General features: G+C 45.3%; 1 protein-coding gene and 2 long non-coding RNA genes across 9 annotated transcripts in view; 1 reads left to right on the top strand and 2 right to left on the bottom strand.

Moving 5' to 3' along the window:
* Nucleotides 1-20,929, bottom strand: part of LOC310698359 — a 525,075-nt gene that overhangs the window by 411,181 nt on the left and 92,965 nt on the right. The gene's annotated exons all lie outside the window — the stretch shown is intronic.
* Nucleotides 1-20,929, bottom strand: part of TMEM164 (transmembrane protein 164) — a 62,880-nt gene that overhangs the window by 5,550 nt on the left and 36,401 nt on the right. For all 7 annotated transcript variants that reach the window (XM_083485324.1, XM_083485326.1, XM_083485325.1 and 4 more), the window contains exons 5-6: nucleotides 10,560-10,638; nucleotides 297-397 (exon numbers count right to left, since the gene is read on the bottom strand). In XM_083485324.1, the coding sequence (XP_083341450.1) occupies nucleotides 297-397; nucleotides 10,560-10,638 (180 nt within the window). The remainder of the gene's footprint in view (nucleotides 1-296; nucleotides 398-10,559; nucleotides 10,639-20,929) is intronic.
* LOC310698412 lies at nucleotides 13-2,148 on the top strand. Its single transcript, XR_014521512.1, has 2 exons — nucleotides 13-206; nucleotides 1,297-2,148. It is a non-coding gene; the product is annotated as an uncharacterized lncRNA (long non-coding RNA).

Below are 20,929 nucleotides of genomic sequence, written 5' to 3'. Positions count from 1 at the left end.
AGAAAAGGATGGTTCAACAATCTTCACAGCAACTAATTTGTTTACCCAACTCCCTTAGCAACCCAGAAGCAGCAAGCTGGTCACTCCCTGAACCTGAACCTCCCATGGTGCTGTTAATAGGCTGGGCAACAGCAGTTGGCCAGATACAGCATCTGCAAAGAGAGGTGTGACTCGGAAGCACCTGTGCACAAAGCAACATTGCCTAGGTAAGTCACAGTAGCATTAAGCACATACACACAGTAATTGCTCTTTCAACTACTGGCAGGCATATATAGCAAACATTAATGTTCACTCACCAGTCCCAGAATTTGTAAAACGCTAAAGTGGTAGATAAACATCAGTCCAGTGGATAATAAAGCCCACCAGAAATTCCAAGATGGCTCAGGAGTGTAGACACCTATTAGAAACAGATGGAGAGAAAGGAAAAGTCAATGTTTCATTGATTGCTATAGTTCCCAAGTAACTAGTGCCTCTTTAATAAGGCACTAATTTTCACACCAAGATTACAAACTGTGGAGCACCATTTCTGGGTCTGCAACCATTAGGGTCTGCACCTTAGGTCCAAAAGACGAGGGATACCTCAGTTGAAAACCTTAACTTATGAACACAGTCACAATTTTATGCCGTGTATGTTTCCAAAGGCATCTGAACAACACACACATCGTTACAGATCCTGGAGCCTTTCAAACCAGACATTCTGAAGATGTAACCAGCAAAAGAAGGCTTCTGCTTCCACTACTGCCTCAGGCGTAGGATTCTGAGTTTGGAGAAAACAGTAGCATTAATGTGTAAGGTAAAGGTACCCCTGCCCGTACGGGCCAGTCGTGTCCAACTCTAGGGTTGCACGCTCATCTCGCTCAAGAGGCCATGAGCCGGAGCCGGCCGAAGACACTTCCGGGTCATGTGGCCAGCGTGACGAAGCTGCAGCTGGCGAGCCAGCACCAGCGCAGCACACGGAAATGCCGTCCGTTTACCTTCCCGCTATAAAGCGGTACCTATTTATCTACTTGCACTTAGGGGTGCTTTCGAACTGCTAGGTGGGCAGGAGCTGGGACCGAACGGCGGGAGCTCACCCCACTGCGGGGATTCAAACCACCGACCTTACGATCAGCAGGTCCTAGGCACTGAGGTTTTACCCACAGCGCCACCCGCCACAATGTGTAGTTGCTGCCAAAGTATTCTCCAAACCTGCTTCTCCTAACCTTCAGCCTCTAGTCCACTCTTGCTGTGTACAACAGATTTCTACTATCACCACCTGCAAAAACATGGTGAACTTTTTTTTTGTTTACCACACAGTAAACAAGACAATCTGATTCTGCACACTGATGCTCCCACACATGCAAGGGAAGCCACTTGCAAAGGAGCAGAAGCTGCTAAGTGGGAGGATCAGATCCTGTGCAGGTGGCAGGATCAGGAAGGAAAAGAGGTCTTGCAGTGCCGGAAAGGAGGAGAGGCCTGGTGGGAAAGGCATCTCTCCCCCCCCCCCACCCCACTTCATCCTGTGAAGATGCAGTTGGCCAGTAGTTCTTTCCATTTCAGTTTCCTCAGGCTTATCGCTCACGCCAGTGTCTCTTTCTTGCCTGACATCCTGCCTCTGACAGCCCCAGATGGCTCTGGGAATCTCAACCCAACCGGTCACTACCATGTATCACTATCTGGGGGTGCCTCAACCCAACTCGAACAAGGCACAGATCCCTTCAAAAAGGCCTGATTAGGCTCAGTAATTTGGGCTGTAGCTGAATCCAGTGCACAGCACAGCCCTGCCAATTAGGCAAAGCTGCCTGAATATTGTAGGAGTCGATGCCATTTACACAACCTTGGCATTCGTCACTGAGCACCTTGACTTCCCAGGAGAGGCGGTTACGTGCGCTTCCAGGGAAGGAAACAGCTTTCAGGCACAAAGCAGCTTATAAGCTTTCTTAGCCAGTGGGTGGCTAAAGGTCAGCACAAGCTTCGGGGGGGGGGGTGGATTTTGGAAAGCAGAGTGCCAGACTCCGTGGAGAATCCTTAGAAATCCCAGGAGTGAGCACATGCTCCTTCAGCAGAGACAGACAATGAGAGGAAAGCTTTACTGGGGAGAGGGGAGGCTGGTCGATGTGGCCTTTGAATGCACTTCTTTCTTCCCACCCACCCCCCATGTAAATAAATGGTTGCCTATAAAACAAAGGGCAACCATTTATTTATCTTGAAGACACTATTACAATAATGGCAAAGCCAATTAACATAGGAAGAACTTTCAATATATAGGAAGAACTTTCTGACAGCTAAGAGCTGTTTGGCAGTGGAGAAGACCACCTTAGAAGGTGGTGGACTCTCCTTCACTGGAGATTTTTAAGCAGAGATTGGGTGGCCATCTGTCAGGGGTTATTTAGCATTTATTCCTGCATTGCAGGGGATTGGACTAGATGACCATTTGGGTCCCTTCCAACCTTTCAATTTTATGCTTCTATGAATTCTGTACTGAAGGCAGCCTCTTACTGATGGGAGGGGTTTTATTCATGCAGCTAAAACAGACCCCTTCCCCTGGGGTTTCTGAAACATACAAGTTATCTTGAAATGCAAGCCTCACCGGTCTCAGTGCTAGAAGAGAACAGGGAGAAATTTATTTCAGCTTTTCTGAAATGTGTCTGCTTTTAGTGCACAAGATGCTGGACGGATACCCATGCCTGAACTGCTTTTTGTGTGGAAGCAGGATGATATGAACCTTCAGCCTTATCTACTAGGACATTTTATTGGTATAGACCGTATTTTTCACTCTATAAGATGCACTTTTTCCCCTCCAAAAATTAAGGGGAAGTGTGTGTGTGTCTTATGGAGCGAATGCAGGCTCCATGGCTTCAGGGATAGCCACATGAAGCCTCCAGAGGGCAGCGGGAGTTCCCGCTGTACTCTGGAGACTCCGCGTTGCTTTCGCTGAAGCCAGGAGAGCAAGACTCTCCTGGCTTCAGGGATAGCCGCCTGAAGCCAGGAGAGCGAGAGGGATCAGTGCGTACCAATCCCTCTTGCTCTCCTGGCTTTGCTTCGCTGGAGAGGCGCTGCGCAGCTTTCCCTCTCTGCACAGCGCCCCTTCAGCGAAGCGGGAGGAGAAATGGAAGGGGCTCCATTTCTCCTGCTGCTTCGCTGAAGGGGCACTGCACAGAGAGGGGGAGAATTTTTTTTTCTTGTTCTCCCCCTCTAAATCTAGGTGCATCCTATGGTCAGGTGCGTCCTATAGAGCGAAAAATACGGTAGTTCAGACCCACAAATAGCCACTAACAAATAGCCTGCACCTAGTAGAAACTGCCCCAGACGCTCCTGACTTACTCCTGGATTTCCAGCACAGGTATATCCCTACTTAAAATAAAAATAAAAATCCACAACATGCTCAGAATAGTTCCGAACAAATGGTGCATGTTTCAGCCAGCTGGAGAAGGAAGCAAAACATTGGAAGGCTTTCAAATGCAACTCACTCCCTTCTAGCCTTTCATCTTCAGTTTATGGTTGCTTATCTCCTTAATGAAATTCTCTCTCTGGATAGGGCTGAAACTTATTGTTTGCGGCTCCATTAGCAAGGTCGTGTATGGAAATACTGGTGATAAAAGCAGAGGGTGGGAGAGGAAGACAACTAAAATTAAGTTAGTTTTGCTCTCTCTCTTTTCATTGATTGATTGCACATATAGACCATTTTTCATCAGTCTTCAAAAGCAATTTCCCTGCTTCCTGGCTGCTCCTCCTGGCCTCTTATTAAGTTTAATTTCCTCCAACCTAGTCCTTCTCCCCCTTCCTCAAACTGCTTCACCACCACTGCTGTGTTCTTTGAACAACTGAAATACAGAAACAGAAGGAGCCATGTTATGCAAAACAAGCAAAACCGCACATTTGGATGCCTGGAATCTTCCAAGGGGCAAAATCCAAATTTATTTCAAGTTTAGAGCTAAATAAATAAAGGAATTTTGGAAGGAATTTTTTTATTTTGACTATGGCAGACCAACACGGCTACCTATCTGTAAATAAAGCATATCACTGCCATGAATTCCCTGTATATTACTCCCAACATGGATGCCTCAACACTGTTCAGCTGCTTCCAGAGCTTAGGAGACCATTAGGAAGCCGGTTTATTCCTTCACATTTCTAGGTGTGAGCAAAAGCAACATGCAACATTGGAAGCTTCATCCCAGACTGACTGTTTAAAATGCCATTTGCATCAGAAAAGAGATAACATGAGGTGACCCAACCCAGCCCAACAGGTAAAGGTAAAGGGACCCCTGACCATTAGGTCCAGTCGTGGCCGACTCTGGGGTTGCGTGCTCATCTTGTTCTATAGGCCGAGGGAACCGGGGTTTGTCCGTAGACAGCTTCCGGGTTATGTGGCCAGCATGACTAAGCTGCTTCTGGTGAACCAGAGCAGCACACGGAAATGCCGTTTACCTTCCCGCTGGAGCAGTGCCTATTTATCTACTTGCACTTTTATGTGCTTTCAAACTGCTAGGTTGGCAGGAGCAGGGACCGAGCAACGGGAGCTCACCCCGTCACGGGGATTCAAACCACTGACCTTCTGATCGACAAGTCCCAGGCTCTGTGGTTTAACCCACAGTGCCACCCGCGTCCTGCCACACCAGCTTAGTAAACAGATTTTGTCCAAGAATACAGCACGCACCTTATCATTACTACGAAGCTGCAGTTGAGAGGTCTCCTTGCACACTTCTTTTGCTGAATCAAGATTCATAGAACTGTAGTGTAAAAAGGGGCCCCAATGGTCACTGATTCCCACCCCCTGAAGTGGGGGTATCTCAACTAAAGCATCTCAGACAGAAGGCCATACAACCTCTGCTTAAAAAACTCCTATGAAGGAGATTCCACCACCTTCCAAAGTTGTCCATTTAACAGTCAAATAGCTTTTCTAATCTGAAACGTATTCCTGATGTTTAGTCAGAATCTTCTTTGTTGTAATCTGAATCCATTGCTTCAAGTCCTACCTTCCGGAGAAGGAGAAAACAAGTTTGCTCCATCTTCCATGTGGCAGCCCTTCAGATATTTGAAGATGGCTATCATATCTCCTCTCAGTCTCCTCTTATCCATGCTAAACATACCCAGCTCCTTCAACCATCCCTCATAAGCCAGGCATAGGCAAACTCGGCCCTCCGGATGTTTTGGGACTACAATTCCCATCATCCCTGACCACTGGTCCTGTTAAGCTAGGGATGATGGGAGTTGTAGTCCCAAAACATCTGGAAGGCCGGGTTTGCCTATGCCTGTCATAGGCCTTGGTTTCCAGAACCCAGATCAATTTGGCTGCTCTTATCTGCACACATTCCAGCTTCTCAATATCCCATTTAAATTGTGGTGTCCAGAACTAGACAGGCAGAATAGTGAGTTCTGTTTTGACTGTAATGATTTGTTTTTAACTGTATGTCACATTGTGGTAACTCACCCTGACAACAATTACTGGAAATATTAACAGTTTTTGTACATGTATTTCTTCTTTAAGAAAAAAAAATGTATTGTTTTATGGAACTGCTTTTAATTGTTTTTACACTTTCCCTATTTTAGTATTGTATATTTTATTGTTGCAGCCCACTGTGAGATTTTTATGGTAAAGGAAACACATAAGGAAACAAACAAACAAACAAACAAACAAACAAACCTAAGTATTTTACAAAGTAGGTTAAAAAGGTAAAGGGACCCCTGACAGTTAAGTCCAGTCGTAAACGACTCTGGGGTTGCAGCGCTCATCTCGCTTTACAGGCCGAGGGAGCCGGCGTCTGTCCGCTTCCGCAGTTTTTCTGGATCATGTGGCCAGCATGACTAAGCCGCTTCTGGCAAAACCAGAGCAGTGCACGGAAATGCCATTTACCTTCCTGCCAGAGCGGTACCTATTTATCTGCTTGCACTGAGTACTTTCAAACTGCTAGGTAGGCAAGAGCTGGGACCAAAGAACAGGAGCTCACCCCGTCATGGGGATTCGAACTGCCAACCTTACGATAGGCAAGTTCAAGCGGCACAGTGGTTTAAACTGCAGTGCCACCCGTGTCCTACAATGTACCGGTAGGTTAACACATCTTAAATAAAAGATGAATGCCAAAAATACCCACAACCCCCCATACACATTATACAAAACACAATTATAACTAAACACAGCTTCTTCCTCAGTGTCAGAATAAACATTATACATAAAAATCAGTCACAAAAATGCAAAGGGAGATTCTGCAGCATAAAACATAGGAAATAGCTAAATAAAGTATTATCTAGACATTAGGAAACAAAAGAGTATGAATTCCATATTTATACACATAATAGTGAATAACAAGACAAAAGAAAAATCAACTTGCTCTACGCAGTCAGCATAAGTTCATAGCCACAAACAAACAAAACTTAGTCTAACTGTGCTGAAGGGTGGTTAAGAAATAATGCTACACACCACCCCCAAATCTCCACAGCCCTGCAAGATTCCAGGCGCTTGTCAAGGGTCTGCGCTTCATTTTGGAAAAATGAGGCACCGCAGAGACTGTGGTGTCTTTATGGTATATGAATTATTTACACATACATACAACCTGAGCATACAAGGGAGAGGTCCACAGCATACATACCCCAAGAAGCTTCTTCTATAGCCACAGTAGCCCTTTAGACTTAAGCAGACCCCAACCACTGTTTTCAAACATTGCTCTCTCTCCAACCCACTACTTCCCAACATTGTTGCTTAACTCCTAACTGCCTTTCTAAACAAAACCTTTCCTTAAAACACTGGCATTGTCTTTTTAAACTAAATCCTCAGTTGAGGGACCAATAAAATCCACTGATTTGCAAATGGTGTATGCCCTTTTATCTTTTGGCTTGCTAATAGATCATTACCCCAAGCTAACACCTCAAAAGGAAATTATTTGACTTAATTTACTCTTAAAACATGTTGATTTCCTTAGAAATCACGTTAGAAGTATCTAACGTAAATATATGTATAAAATATAAGAATGAATTTAGAAAATAAATAAATAAGCAAGCAACGGGGTGGAGAAGTGTCTAATACACGATTCAGGCAGTTTGCCTTAGTTTTTTACACAGGCTAATTCCAAAGGGTTAAAGCAGGGGTAGGCAACCTAAGGCCCGGGAGCCAGATGCGGCCCAGTCGCCTTCTCAATCCAGCCCGCAGAAGGTTCGGGAATCAGTGTGTTTTTACATGAGCAGAATGTGTGCTTTTATTTAAAATGCATCTCTGGGTTATTTGTGGGGCATAGGAATTTGTTCATATATTTTTTTCAAAACTTAGTCCAGCCCACCACATGGTCTGAGGGACAGTGGACTGGCCCATGGCTCAAAAAGGTTGCTGACCCCTGGGTTAAAAGCTTCTAGCACACATCTTAATACACACTGTTATTGATAACTTTCTAACACTTGGGGGTCTGATAACACTCAATCCTTAATTAAATTCTAGCACCTACAACAAGCCTTTACAGTGGTACCTCTCTGAGCCTGGCTTCGGTTGGGGAGGGCGGGATATAAATAAAATTTTATTATTATTATTACCTCGGGTTACATACGCTTCAGGTTACATATGCTTCAGGTTATAGACTCTGCTAACCCAGAAATATTACCTCGGGTTAAGAACTTTGCTTCAGGATAAGAACAGAAATCGTGCTCCGGCGGTGCGGCAGAAGCAGGAGGTCCCATTAGCTAAAGTGGTGCTTCAGGTTAAGAATGGTTTCAGGTTAAGAACAAATAAAGTTCTTAACCCGAGGTACCACTGTATAGCAATATTATGCATGTGGCTCTCAACTCACACTGAGGTTATGTTCCAGGGATAGTGTGTAAATCCAAAATTGTGTTTAGTCAAAACACATTGAATGCAATGGTGGGTGGGATTGCCGAAGTATCCCCCCCCCCGGACACCTGTCCGCATTCTGCCCTCTTTCTAATTTTTAAAAATTGTTTTGCTAAGTGCGTAAAGCTGAACGTGCACAAGCTTAATATGTGTAAGTTGTGAGTTACCTGTACATGCATAATGTGTAATGCTACTGTGGGGAGGGGGAGGTTGCACCAGCCCTCTTGCTACTCTTGCACTCATGGGCTTCAGTATCTGTAAATGGTACTCTAAACAAATGGTGGCATCATGCTGAAAAAAGGCACCAAAAGGAGCAACCACATCCTCTTCGACAGAAGAGAGAGCTCTGGCTCCTCCTGCTGGGTGATGCAGGCCTCACACACAAGGTTTGAACTTAAAAGGAACTTTCCTAGACTGCAATCAAGCTACATATGAAAAGCACATGACTTCCCTCCAACAATCCTGGGAACTGTAGTTTGTCCAGGATGCTGGGAACTGCAGACCTGTAAAGGATAAACGATTGCTCCCAGGATTCTTTGGGAGGAGTAATGCACTTTAAATGTTCAGTGCTCGCAACCAGAGGCATGCAGGAGCTCTTGTGTGAGACAGGTTGTGATGCAATTGTAAGATAGCCTCAGTACTCATTTGCACCGCTGCTTTCCTGCACCAGCACATATCAGAAGACACAATTTAAATCTCACATGCGAAAATGTCCTAAGGCTGAGCAGCAAGCTATTTAATCAGCAGCAATGAGTGGTGAAACCATTGTTGGGCTGTACCACTTCAGCCTGCAAGTGAAGGATTGGATGTTTTGGTGCTGATACACACACACACACACACACACACACACACACACCAAAAAAACCAACCACCACCTCCCTATGTATACAGAGCTAGCAGGAAGAAAGCCAAGACAGAACCCCAGGGATCATTCACACATGCAACACCTTGTGTTAAGAGAGGCAGAGCCAAGCAATTGCAGAACCACGTGACTCCCTTGTGCAGCTTGCTTTTAAAGTCAAAAGGGGATGCAAAATGTGCAGCAATTGTCATTTTGTATCAGGATAGGGAGGGGGAGGGAGGGAGGGAGAGAGAGGGAGGGAGGGAGGGAGAAAGAGAGAGAGAGAAAGAGAGAGAGAGAGAGAGAGAGAATGTGCATGAGAGAGCAAAAGATTCTGGGATGCCTGAGGAATTTAAACTTTGCAAATTCCAATACAAACTGGCATCATCCACATGTTCTACTACACCAATATCAATGCAGTTATCCACTAGCATCTACACCTACCAAATGTTCCGGCATGGTTAGGACCATAGGAAGCTTCCTTATACAAAGCTAGACCATTGGTCTATCTAGCTCAGCACCAGCTGCACTGACTGGCAGAGGCTCTTAAGGGTTTCAGGCAGAGGACACTCCCAGCTCTATCAGGACATGCCAGGGATTGCACCACTGAGCAATGACACCTTTTGAACATTTCTCTGTTCAAAAGTGTATCTAGAGTACATTTGTGAATGCATATTCCCTCCAGGCCAGCATTCCAAGGGCCACATGGCAGTGGTGGTCAAGGCCAGAAAGAAAAGCTATAGATGCAAAATTTACCTCCAGACAGCAGGCAATCTTACACACATATTCCTTAATCCAGGCAACTGATGTGAGCTGGTCTTTGACCGTAATAAATTATCTATCTATCTATCTATCTATCTATCTATCTATCTATCTAATCCAGGCAACCAAGGGGCATTATCAAAGTCCGAGAACATACTGCAGCCAAGCAAAAGGAGTCAATTAGAGTAAGAGGCAGGGTCAGGAGCCAGGTGTTGCTCAGGTGAGCCCAAATGGCTAGTCAGAGTGGCTCAAAGGGCTAGGGAACAAAGATCTGCTGGGTTGTGGTGGGGGTGGGATGAGAAGGTTATAGAATCTTTTAGCCAATATATATAAACGAAGTTGAGAGAGTGCATAGAAGAAATGGTGAAAAATAAACACTAAGTTGCTGTGAATTGTGCTAGAGAATATTCTCCCTTTCTTGCAGTTCTGACTGCTTTCCAGTACGCTAATCAGGAATTCACACTTTCTAAGCAACCGTCCTACAAGGTCTGGCACTCGCCACACTCCTAGAACCCATGTAGGTGGAACAGATGCTGGCAACAGCTCCTGGATCTCATGTTGTCAAGGTACTGCTCACCAGCCTAGATCCCTCAATGGGCTTTTGTAATGCAAAGTTGGCCTCCCTCTACAACTTTGTGTATATCTCCAAGGCAACCAGGATTTTAGAAGGCAAGCTGGTCAACCTCTCGGGCCAGCACTAGAGGGCAGCAAATATCTGTAAACCAGCAAGAGGTACCTCTATCGTAATGCAAGGCAGCAGTCTTCAGATGGGAGTGTCACACACTTTGATCTTTGCTCAAAAAATCAGAGTGACCATGAAGAAATGTGAGGCTTTATATGGTTTGTCCCCTTCCTACGAACTCCCTAGGCTCCCAAATTAATTTTTTTCTGTGCCAGCAGGCTTTTAGCCTCACTGATTTCATGTTCTGCTTCCCAAGTATAACATGGAATAAATGTATCTAGGGATGGAGGTGGGGAAAGTCCTCATTTGGAAGCCTCAACTTCTATACAGATTGATAGATGTGCTCCAATTGGATTGTGCACCTCTCCAAACTTAGGGGACGAAGGCATATAAAATATGTATACAAAATGTGTACAATTTAAATGCAAAGTAGGGGGCCTTAAAAAAAGCCTTACACACTTACACACACACACACTACATACCTCTTTTATTCAGTAGATAGATGGGAACAATGTACAACATGACATGCTGAATGTAATAGACCTCCAATTCAAAAGGTAGCTGGGGAAAGAAGGAAAAGAAAGCAGTAAGTACTTTGCATAAATTAACATAAGACTATAGATGGATCAGGCAAAAGGCCCATCTAGTCCAGTACTCTGGTCTCACATTGGCCAACCAGATGTCTTTGGGAAGCCCACAAGGAGGACCTGAGGGCCATAGTGCTCTTCCCACCAGTGACTCTCAGCAGCTAGTATTCAGAAGCATCCTGCCATCATTTATTTACAGAACTGCATCTGAGAATAGCCATTCAGGCGATGTTTCAGCTCAACTTTCTATGCATTCGTAGAGCGTGTAAAAATTAACATGGCAGCCTCCTTCAGTTTTAAGAAATCACACAACAGGAAAATCTGAAATGCTTTCCAGTTCCAAAGCTTCACCAGTGCTCTTGGGTGACTAGTTCAAGGGTCACTGTGGACTCAAATCCTGGCACAAGAGAAGCAAAAGCTTTTGAGTCTTCAATCCCCAGCTGAGGATATAGATACTAATAGGTACTGGTTGTCAAGCCTTAGGGCAAACATCACACAATTATGGTCATGGGCTTATTCACTCACTTAACAGGTTGTGTGAGCCATGTAATATGTGAGATAATAACCCATATAATTACTGTGGTGTAAAGTACTGCTATCCCTAGTGCATTTCAGGTTCATCATTAACGTTTCCTGGTTGTCACTGGTACTAGAAAATGTTCGGAAGTGAGCAATTGTGACTCACAGCCTCTGATTTGCAGCACATAGCCCATAATGCATTTGGTCTTTTCTTCTTATTCTGAAAGTGCACTGAACAACTTCATCACAGCCTCCCACTAATTATGGAGCCAATTTTTCAAGCTTTGTTACCCTTAACTTTGGTTTGCAAGGAGTTCAGCTGTTTAGATTTCATGCTGAATTGACTGGTTAAATTGACATTTGCAAGAGCACCAGATGTTTACTTGCAAAGCTTTGCTTGTTTTTTCTTGGATCTTCAAGGTTTGTTCTTGACTTACCACTCCTGGTTTGTTTGAAGCAAAAGAAATCATGGGCTCAGGTTCAGATGTAATGCTTGAGCCAAACTATGGCTTAGCTCCTGGTACGGCTGAGTGATATATCAATATATTGTCAAAAACTGGTTTGAAGCCCATATCATTATATCAGTTTCATAATTTTTGACCTGGCAATGTATCACAAATCATGATGTATGTGTACATGTGTGCACGCTATGCAAAAATCACAACACAGGAAAAACCATGAAGCCACCGTCCTTATTTAAGACATTGTGATATATTGGTATATTGTAGTGTTTAGCTGGTGCAGGAGCAGGTTTAGGTGAAAGGACTGTGAGATCATTTCTAGTCCTAAAAATAAATGCCTTCTTTCTAAACGTACCGAGGCTCCCTATGCAAACATTTTGCACCTGGCTCTGATTGGTGACTCTCAAAGCTATAGGAAAAATCAAAGTACAGCCTGAAGTCTACCCACCCCTAAATTACACTACTTAGAAAGGGTCTTAAATAAACAGCAAATCCTCTCAAAAAACATAAAGAAATCTTCACAAACTGCTAAATATACACTTTGGCCAACTGTTTTAAAAAGTTTTATAAAAGTCCCCCATGGCAACATGGGGGCCTTTTATGACACTTGTTGTTAAGCAAGGTGACAATTTAATGCCACCAGAATCCCAGATGTCTTTCTGGAAAGATTAAAGACCACAACATTTGCTAGTTTAATCCTCATTGCTATCTTAGTCACATGTCTGTATTTAGATATTGTAAGTATATCTCCCAGTGATATTCTTAATATGCAGCTGACAGGTATTGTGTTCTGTTTGGATGTATTTTGTTACCTATTATTATTTATTAATGATAATGATGAAAAAACCTTGCACAGAAAACATTTTAAAACTGATTTTTTTTAACAGTTTTAGGTAAAAAACAAACACACAAAGTATTCATTTCTGACAGGGTTCCTCTACTGTTTTACATAACCACCACAAAGGGAACACTTCTGAAAAATGATTCTGCTGCAACAACATGCAGAACAAAAACAATCTTTCATAGAATGAGAATGGTTTGTTCTCCAGTTCGGCTAACAAAACAAGTATGTTTCCTGGTACACCGCCGGCATCTGTCTAAACAACATAATTAAAACAAGGAATAGCCAACACCCACTGTAATCTAAGATGAAAAAGGAAGAACATCACATCTATCAAATTAAACACAGCCATACAGAGTAAACAGTAGCACATTTATTTCATGTATTCATGACACCATGCGTGACAGGAAACAAGGGCACACATACCAGGGCACAAGGTCCTGAGTAGGCCCCTGATGAAGGAAGCCAAAGGCTCATCTACTCCAGAACTCTGTTCTGACAGTAGCCAATCACTAGGATTAATGCAACATCACTCTCCCCACTTGTGAATCCCAGGAAATTGTATTCGGCAGCAGTATCCTAGTTTAAGAACAAGTACCTGGGTTCACAAGAGCAAAAATTAATACACTCAGTTTCTTCTCCTACAGCCAGGGCTGGTGCACCCATGAGGCAAGGTGATATGCAATGACAGATGGGGGTTAGTTGAAACCCAGACTTGGATGCTTTCAATCAGCTGCTCAGGGCCACAGGAGTTTACATGCCAACCTAGCCATTATATTACAAAGCCATACTATCATTAATGCTACTAATGGTTTTGAGAGCACAAAGCACTTTGCCTACATTATCACAGTACTCCTTGCAACCTATTATGCTAAGCATTTCTGCCCCGTATAATGCAGCTGGGGAGATACTTGGGCTGAGAGAGAGAAAGGCTTGCGTAAAGCTGCCTAATAAGTTTATTACAAGATTAAAGCAAGATTTCAACTGGGGCTATTCCCATTCTTCACTCTTCGCCATATTTGACAATATTGTAAACAGCCTGTCAACCCTGAGGAGGGCCAAGAGGCAAACAAGGTAAGACAGGAGCAATCCCTGAGAATCTCTTAGCTATATGCATTATGTAGCAAGGATTGAAGGAAATGGTGAGTGCAGGGGGTGGGGGAAACCTGGGTGTTCTGGATTTTCCAGTGTTGATATTGCATCATCCTAAGAAGCACGGCCAGCCATCTAAGAGGAAGCCATGAATGTGCAGATCAGGAGCAGCTTAGTCAAAACCACAGTTGCTGTTTATTAGTCCAGGCACATTATTGCGCAAGTATGACTATTCTTACCAGTAAATTGTTACAAAACATTTTACTGTATAGTGAAGTGAACGCCATAGAAATCTTGGACACAAGAGTTGCATTGACTGATGACCAAGAAATAAACAAAATATGCCAAATCTGATCCCGTGGCCAGCAACTTTGTCAGACAATTACATACATGGCATTTGTCATTAAAAGATACATGTAGAGAGAAAGGGTGATAATTCAACTGTTATACCCGGAGTAAATCCACTTAATTCAATGGACTTACCCCTAAAGGCTGTTAACCTCACTTACCTGTGAATAAACCCCACTGAATTCAACAGGACATACTTCTGTGTAAATGTGGTTAGGGTTGTGCTGTAAGAGCCAAGCACTGAATGCATACATGCCAACATGTGAGAGAGAGAAGCTCCCAAACTGTGCATTTTATCTATCTATCTCTTATTTATTTAGAATATTTGTGATATGCTCTTCAGCCAAAAAGGCTCCCAAGAGTGCCTTACATACAGTCAAAGCAAGGCAGCCCCTACCTGAAGGCTTGCAATCTAAATACAAAATGAAATCCCAACACACATATGAAAAGGGACAGGGAAGAAAGAAGAAAATCGAAACCAAAACTCAGAGACCAATTCCTAAACAGTTCTTCCCAGCTAGCACAGGTCAGGGGCAGGAAGTGCCTGGAGGAGCTGGGCTACCAGCATCTTGTGATGCTTAAAAGTTAAACATGCTTTGATAGAGGAAGCACCCACAGTTTAACTACCATTTAAGTTTTACTACAGGCTCTAAAATGTGTTTCTTGGTTGAGACACAAAATTGGCATGCTGGCAACTCATCTACAACTAAAGACACTGAAAATTAATGACAAGAGGAGCTTTTATTACTCATCAACAGCTATTATACTCTACTCATATTTCCAAATATGAGTTTGGCACAGAACAGCACGTTACTGTTGCACTATTGGTGTATGCATCTGCCTCGAGAGACAATGGAGTGTGTGTGACTCCAGAGATGAAGCCAAACTGCAGTATTAGCAGCACAAAAGTCACACACACACACACACACACACACACACACACACACACACACACAAACACCCTGACGCAAGCCTGGGCAGTGTATATGGAAGTCCTGGGCTGCCTAGCCAACAAGACTCCCCTCTTGGCCTAGCCAACAAGACTCCCCTCTTGGCCTGCACTGTAACACCTCCCCCTATTTCCAGAATCCCTGTACACCATATCATTATCATCATCACTCTTAGCCTGATTTTCTGGGAATGATCCATTCAGTTGATGGATGGGGAGCCTGATGCTCTCCAGATGTTGCAGGACTACTATCCCCAACAACACCCAGAGGTCACTATGTTGGCTACTCCTGCAACTGTACCTGGAGGGACGCAGGTTCTTCTTCACTGACCTAGTTGTTCCAAAACAGTGCTTTTGCCATTCAGCCAGCAAATGTACTTGCAGATACAATGGCAGGTGGAGGTTGGGGGTGGAGCCAGAGTTATGAGCGGCCCTACTGTTTGGGAGGAAGCATTAGCTGCCGCTGCTAGGCTACCTCCCTTACATAAGAATCAAGCATTGTACAATGGAAGAGGCAGCACACAAACACACACTCCTCTCTATTCTCCACCTAGGTGAGAAACAGAGTTGAATTAACATATTCCAGCAAAGAGGGTGCACACAGTTGGCCTAGTGAGAGAGAATTCGCTGAGGAGGTGTGACCTGGGAAGAGGGATTCTGTACTAGTACTAGGAGAGTCCTGAGGCTCAAAGAGAGAGGATTGTGGAGGGTGCATTTGGCCCCTGGCAGGAGGTTCCCCACCTCTCCTCTATGCCAGTTTCACCATCGTTCTCTACACCCAAAGCCCTTTCAAAGTAAATTAGAAATCAATGCTTAGGTTCTACTTTATCTTTTGATTTCTAAAGTAAATGCCTCTTAAAATCACATGTGACACACAAATTAATGTGACAATTAACTGAGATCTACAGGACTAACTAACTAACTAACTAACTAAATACTAAAAGACCACGTGCAAAGCTCTTCAGAGTTACCAAGTTTTCTTCCTAGACTTCAACTTGAGTTACTTACTTCCACGACAAGCCCCTAAATCTAAATTACTTCTTAGAATAACCCTAGTCTAGGAGATATTTTTTGTGAGCTTCCCAGGGAACAGCTACAGGGTGGTCTATAAACTCTATGAATATACATATAAATTTTCCCCAGGTTACAAATGAAAAACCAATGCTGATGAATTCGAGTGCTTTGCCTGAAGCCATATAAAGAAGTCAGAGCCAAGGTGGAACCCAATCCAATCCCTACAGGCTTTGGGACACTACAGTAGTACCTTGGTTTACGAACGCAATCCGTTCCAGAAGTCCGTTCTTAAACAAAAGCGTTCTTAAACCGAGACACACTTTCCCTAGTGAGGCCTCCCGCTGCTGGTGCCCTTCCGCCGTTCTGCTTCCATTCGACTTCTGGAACACCTACTTCCGGTTTTGTAGAGTTCGTATCCCGAATAGTTCGTTAACAGGGCTGTTCATAGACTGAGGTACCACTGTACTTTTATCTGACAAACTGAATCAACGATGCAGAGCTTGTTTTTGATTTTTAAAAAAGTACATTGCCCCTGCTACCTATAATAATAATAATAATTTATTATTTATACCCCGCCCATCTGGCTGGGTTTCCCCAGCCACTCTGGGCGGCTTCCAAAAGAATATTAAAATACATCAAACATTAAAAGCTTCCCTAAACAGGGCTGCCTTCAGATGTCTTCTAAAAGCCTGGTAGTTGTTGTTCTCTTTGACATCTGGTGGGAGGGTGTTCCACAGGGAAGGCGCCATTACCGAGAAGGCCCTCTGCCTGGTTCCCTGTAACTTGGCTTCTCGCAGTGAGAGAACCGCCAGAAGGCCCTCGGTGCTGGACCTCAGTGTCCAGGTAGAACGATGGGGGTGGAGACGCTCCTTCAGATATACTGGACCAAGGCCGTTTAGGGCTTTAAAGGTCAGCACCAACACTTTGAATTGTGCTCGGAAACGTACTGGGAGCCAATGTAGGTCTTTCAAGACTGGTGTTATGTGGTCTCTGTGGCCGCTCCCAGTCACCAGTCTAGCTGCCGCATTCTGGATTAGTTGTAGTTTCCGGGTCACCTTCAAAGGTAGCCCCACGCATTGCAGTAATCCAAGCGGGAGATAACCAGAGCATGCACCACTCTGGCGAGGCAGTCCGAAGGCAGATAGGGTCTCAGCTTACGTACCAGATGGAGCTGGTAAACAGCTGTCCTGGACACAGATTTGACCTGTGCCTCCATGGACAGCTGTGAGTCCAAAATGACTCCTAGGCTGCGCACCTGGTCCTTCAGGGGCACAGTTATCCCATTCAGGACCAGGGAATCCTCCACACCTGCCCGCCTCCTGTCCCCCCAAAACAGTACTTCTGTCTTGTCAGGATTCAACCTCAATCTGTTAGCCGCCATCCAACCTCCAACTGCCTCCAGGCACTCACACAGGACCTTCACTGCCTTCACTGGTTCTGATTTGAAAGAGAGGTAGAGCTGGGTATCATCCGCATACTGATGAACACCCAGCCCAAATCCCCTGATGATCTCTCCCAGCGGCTTCATGTAGATGTTGAAAAGCATGGGGGAGAGGACAGAACCCTGAGGCATCCCACAAGTGAGAGCCCAGGGGTCTGAACACTCATCCCTCCCCACCACTTTCTGAACACAGCCCAGGAGGAAGGAGCGGAACCACTGTATAACAGTGCCCCCAGCTCCCAGCCCCTCAAGACGGTCCAGAAGGATGTTATGGTCGATGGTATCAAACGCCACTGAGAGATCCAGCAGAACTAGGAAACAGCTCTCACCTTTGTCCCTAGCCCGCCAGAGATCATCAACCAGTGCAACCAAGGCAGTTTCAGTCCCATGATGAGGCCTGAATCCCGAGTGGAAGGGATCCAAATGGTCCGCTTCTTCCAGGCGTGCCTGGAGTTGTTCAGCAACCACACGCTCAGTCACCTTGCCCAAGAATGGAAGATTTGAGACTGGACGATAGTTGGCCATTGTGGCCGCATCTAAAGATGTTTTTTTAAGAAGCGGTTTAATAACCGCCTCTTTCAGCGGGTCTGGGAAGGCTCCCTCATGGAGGGAAGCATTCACCACCTCACGAAGCCCATCGCCCAGCCCTTCCCGGCTAGCTTTTATAAGCCAGGATGGGCAAGGATCAAGGAGACAAGTGGTTGGTTTCACTCGTCCAAGTAGCCTGTCCACATCCTCGGGGGTAACAGATTGGAATTGATCCCACACAACTTGACTAGACAGGACTCTAGCACTCTCCCGCCCCGGCCCTGCTCCCACAGTGGAATCTACCTCTTCTCGAATCTGAGCGACTTTATCTGCAAAAAACTTTGCAAAGTCATTGCAGGAGATCATGTGGCCTGTACTGGGCCCTGATGGAGCAGGTGTTTACGCTAAATTGCGAACCACCTGAAAGAGTCTCCTGCTGCTGTTTTCCGCAGATGCAATAGAGGCGGTGAAGAATGTCTTCTTCGCCGTCACTATCGCCACTTGGTAGGCTCGACATTGAGCTCTAACCTGTGTCCGGTCAGATTCAGAATGGGTTATCCGCCACCGGCGCTCTAGCCGTCTCAACGATTGTTTCATTGCCCTCAGATCCGTGGAAAACCACGGGGCTCTCCGGGCTCCATGCAATCGGAGAGGGCGCTTTGGAGCCAAACAGTCAATAGCCCTGGTTAACGCCACATTCCAGCGGGCCACCAGGGAATCAGCTGAAAGGCCATCAACATGGGATAAAACATCCCCTACCACTCTCTGGAAATCATTTGGATCCATTAAGTGGCGGGGGCGGACCATCTGAATCGGTCCCACCTCCCTGCAGAGGGGGAAAGTCGCAGAGAAGTCCAGTTGCACCAGGAAGTGATCTGACCATGCCACTTCTTTGGTTTCGCTTTTACTTAGTGTCAGATCACCAACATCCATAGAGGTGAACACCAAGTCTAAGGCATGCCCGTGGCTATGAGTTGGGCCAGACTTATGGGACAGCCCCATGGAGGCCATGCTTTCCACGAAGTCCCGAGCGGCCCCTTGTAAGGTTGTGTCGGCATGGATGTTAAAATCCCCTAGGACAACCAAACTAGGTGTCTCCAGGAGGACATCCGACACGACCTGAAGCAGCTCGGGCAGGGAATCCTTGGTGCAGCGGGGAGGTCGGTACACCAATAGGAATCCTGTACTGCCCCTATTGCCCAACTTCCAGAACATGCACTCAGAGAACTGGGTCTTTCCAATAGGATGTCTGGTGCAAACTAATGACTTCCTAAAAATCACTGCAACCCCCCCCTCCCCGCCCACAAGGCCTGGGTTGCTGTGTGTAAGAGAAACCTGGTGGACAAGCAGCGGCAAGGACAGACCCATCTGCTTCATCCAACCAAGTTTCTGTTACACATGCCAGGTCAAATCCTCCATCCACGATCAAATCATGGATCACAATGGTTTTATGGATCATTGACCTGGCATTGCACAGCAGCACCTTCAGGTCATGTGGGTATCCCTTGCTGATTCCAGTATCCGTCCGGTCAGAACCAGACCTGGAGGCAGGGATAGTCCTCAGACAACGACTAAGCCTGCTTCCTCAGTAATGACATGGTCTGGTCTTAGCGTAACTCCTCCTCCTACCCATGATCACCGAGATCAGTTGTCCCAGTCCAACTTCCACTCTGCCTCTTCTTGCTTCCAGAATTCATAGGTCTATGTTTCCAGTTTCAAAGAGGCCTTATGAGGTAGCAGAACACCATTTGGAGGTTTGCCTTGGAAAAGGCAGCTGAGCAAAGCAACGTCGAAGCTTGATGTTGCCATAATCCCAGTCCCAAGAGGAGCTAGTTCTTCAGTGGTCTAAGTTTAGCATTCGTCATCCAGTTACACAGGCAGGATGCAAATGCAGTTAAGAATTTTACGAAAGCTGCAAATGTTTCCAGATTACACAGTTTATTTTACTAAGTTTGTTGTCTGGAACCCAAACAACTCAATGTTTTTCTCATGTGGTCTTTTATGAAGTTTAGATTTGATTCAATGCTAGTCTAATCCTTACTCGGCCATGGAGCTCAAAGGGCAAGCTTGGGCTAGTCACTGCCTCTCAGCCTAGCCTACCTCACAGAGTTATTGCAAGGGGAAGACGAACTATACTCCAAGCATATACCGTATTTTTCGCTCTATAACACGCACCAGACCATAAAACGCACGTAGTTTTTAGAGGAGGATAACAAGAAAAAAAATATTCTAAATGAAACAGTGGATGTATGATTTTTGTGGTTCATGCTGTGGCCACAGACACGTGATCTGACAGTGAGTTTGGAGTAGCCCAATGCAAAACTCCTGAGGATCCATGTGGATCCATGCTTTGTAACCACGTTTTTGCACCACTGCGACCCTAGGCAACAGTGGGTGCGTGATTTTTTTTGGTGCAAGATGTAGCCATGGACATGCTATGTGATCTGATGGTGAATTTGGGGTGACCCAATGCAAAACTCCTGAGGATCCATGTGGATCCGTGCTTTGTAACCACGTTTTTGCACCACTGTGGCCCCAGGGCACAGTGGGTGCGTGATTTTTTTGGTGCAGGCTGTAGCCATGGACATGCTATGTTATCTGATGGTGAATTTGGGGTGACCCAATGCAAAAATCCTGAGGATCCATGTGGATCCATGCTTTGTAACCACGTTTTTGCACCACTGCGACCCTAGGCAACAGTGGGTGCGTGATTTTTTTGGTGCAAGATGTAGCCATGGACATGCTATGTGATCTGATGGTGAATTTGGGGTGACCCAATGCAAAACTCCTGAGGATCCATGTGGATCCGTGCTTTGTAACCACGTTTTTGCACCACTGTGGCCCCAGGGCACAGTGGGTGCGTGATTTTTTTGGTGCAGGCTGTAGCCATGGACATGCTATGTTATCTGATGGTGAATTTGGGGTGACCCGGTGCAAAGATCCTGTGGATCCATGCTTTGTAACCACGTTTTTGCACCATTGCAGCCCCAGGCAACAGTGGGTGCGTGATTTTTTTGGTACAGACTGTAGCCATGGACATGTAATGTGATCTGATGGTGAATTTGGGGTGAC

This window comes from Podarcis liolepis (assembly GCF_965112155.1).
Source record: "Podarcis liolepis genome assembly, chromosome: Z".
NCBI lineage: Eukaryota > Metazoa > Chordata > Lepidosauria > Squamata > Lacertidae > Podarcis > Podarcis liolepis.
The sequence above is the reverse complement of the archived record's forward strand: the minus strand, read 5'-3'. Positions and strand labels throughout refer to the sequence as shown.